Source organism: Parus major, chromosome 1 (genome assembly GCF_001522545.3).
Source record: "Parus major isolate Abel chromosome 1, Parus_major1.1, whole genome shotgun sequence".
Taxonomy (NCBI): domain Eukaryota; kingdom Metazoa; phylum Chordata; class Aves; order Passeriformes; family Paridae; genus Parus; species Parus major.
In genome coordinates, this window is record NC_031768.1 from 109,054,460 (window position 1) to 109,056,205 (window position 1,746).

Sequence of the window (1,746 nt, forward strand, 5' to 3'; positions counted from 1 at the left end):
TGGGCAGGAGGGAGGGATGCCTTGGAGAGAAGGAGGGATGCCCTGGGCAGGAGGAGGGGATGCCCTGGGCAGGAGGAGAAGGGATGCTCTGGGCAGGAGGAGGGGGGGATGCCCTGGGCAGGAGGAGGGGGGGATGCCCTGGGCAGGAGGAGGGATGCCCTCTGCTGCTCCTCCGCCGCAGCAGCTGGGCGTGCTCCGCAGGGAGCGCGCACCGACCCACAGAGCCGAGCGCTCCATATTAGGAATCCCTAATCCAGAATGGTGCTATTGTTCTTCAACAGCAGAGATAGAGCGAGCGATGCCACGGCAGCAAGCGCTGTGCCCTTCGCCTCCACCCATCCCGCGGGTTGGGACAGCCCCACCGCACTCCCGGAGCAAAGGCACCCTGGATAAACTTAGCTCGGAGATGGCTTTTTTTTCCAGGGAACCCAAGGAAGCAAGCTAGTGGTTAGGGGAAGTTTGAACCATCTCCAAAACCATTTCAAAGAGTTTGCTCTCTCTCTTTGCTGAAGAAAGGCAGAGCACATCAAACCACCCCCCCAAATTACAGACGTGGAAGCATGAGTGCAATTCTAGTAGAGATCTTGTTTCCAGATTGGCAGAGCAGGTACGTATGTGACAATTCTCAAGACAGTAAAATTGCCAGCCCTGCCTCTTCTTCTCTCAATAGCATTAATGCCAGCAGAAAATCATACCAATGAAAAGGCAAATCAAAACAGCTCCGAGGGTGCTCTGTACCTACATAGGCAGAAAGCAGTGCGAGGGTGCCCTGCTGCATTTTCCCACAAATGTTCCTTCCTATCAACGCATCAGTACTTAAGCCTCGCACATTGGTCTGCAGAAAAAAGCGTAGAGGCGTTTTTAGCTGTCTTGTATTCCGCTTTCCCCGAATTTGTAGGAAAGAATCTCGCATTCCCACAGCACCTCTCAGGCAGCACTGGGATCCCAAAGGACTTGACAGAAGTGCATGCAGTCATCCCTGGGGCAGGCACTTGTGGGACGGGACAAAACCACACGTTTAGCGGTTCACGGGCTCCAAAACGCCGGCAGAGAGAAGGGACTACAGGAGGACTTGGAGAGGCAGCACAAAGCAATCAAACTGCATTTCACGGCAGCAGGGACTGCCTTCCCTCTACATTTCAACGCGCTCTTGGAGAGCCAAGCAGAGCACTTTGTTTCTGTAGCCTACCTTACCCCAGGCATTTTCTCAGCTTTCATTGTGCAAGCTCAGCACAGAGCCGTGCAAGTCCCTACCCTTACGGTTCCCCTCCGAGACAGCCCCGAGCCCAGCAGCAGCTCCTGGACGGCCGCTCGCCTTCCCAAGTTGCAGCCGGAGCCCTCCCGGAGCCGGAGCTGCCCGTCCCCCCTGCTCCCACGCCCCGGGGCACGGCACGGAATGGTCACCGGGGTACTGCGGCCGAAGATCAAACCCTGATTTATTTTATACATATACGTATATACACACACACACATACATTTACGGGTTTTTTTGTTCCGCCGCTCCTCCCTCCGACCACAGGAGCAGCGCGGGCAGTGACAACTCCTGGCGACAGGCGCCTGGCACTGACAAGGGCCGCTCCTCCCGCACGCCCTGCTCGGGACTGCGCCCACCGGGGGTCCCGTCCTGTCCCGTCCCACCGGGGCAGCCCCGCGCTGTCCCGTCGCGCCCCTCCCCGCCGGCGGCGGGCACTTACCGAGGAGCAGCAGGGAGGCGAGCTGCGGCCGCAGGGTCCGCATGGCTGCCGG

The 1,746-nt window shown here is 58.4% G+C and overlaps 1 protein-coding gene across 2 annotated transcripts in view; it reads right to left on the bottom strand.

Moving 5' to 3' along the window:
* The window catches only part of IGSF3 (immunoglobulin superfamily member 3), a 93,390-nt gene extending 91,650 nt beyond the window's left edge, over nt 1-1,740 (bottom strand). For both annotated transcript variants that reach the window (XM_015639768.3, XM_015639754.3), the window contains exon 1: nt 1,695-1,740. In XM_015639768.3, the coding sequence (XP_015495254.1) occupies nt 1,695-1,737 (43 nt within the window). In that variant the 5' untranslated portion in view covers nt 1,738-1,740. The remainder of the gene's footprint in view (nt 1-1,694) is intronic.
* Between the last annotated feature and the right edge of the window lie 6 nt (nt 1,741-1,746).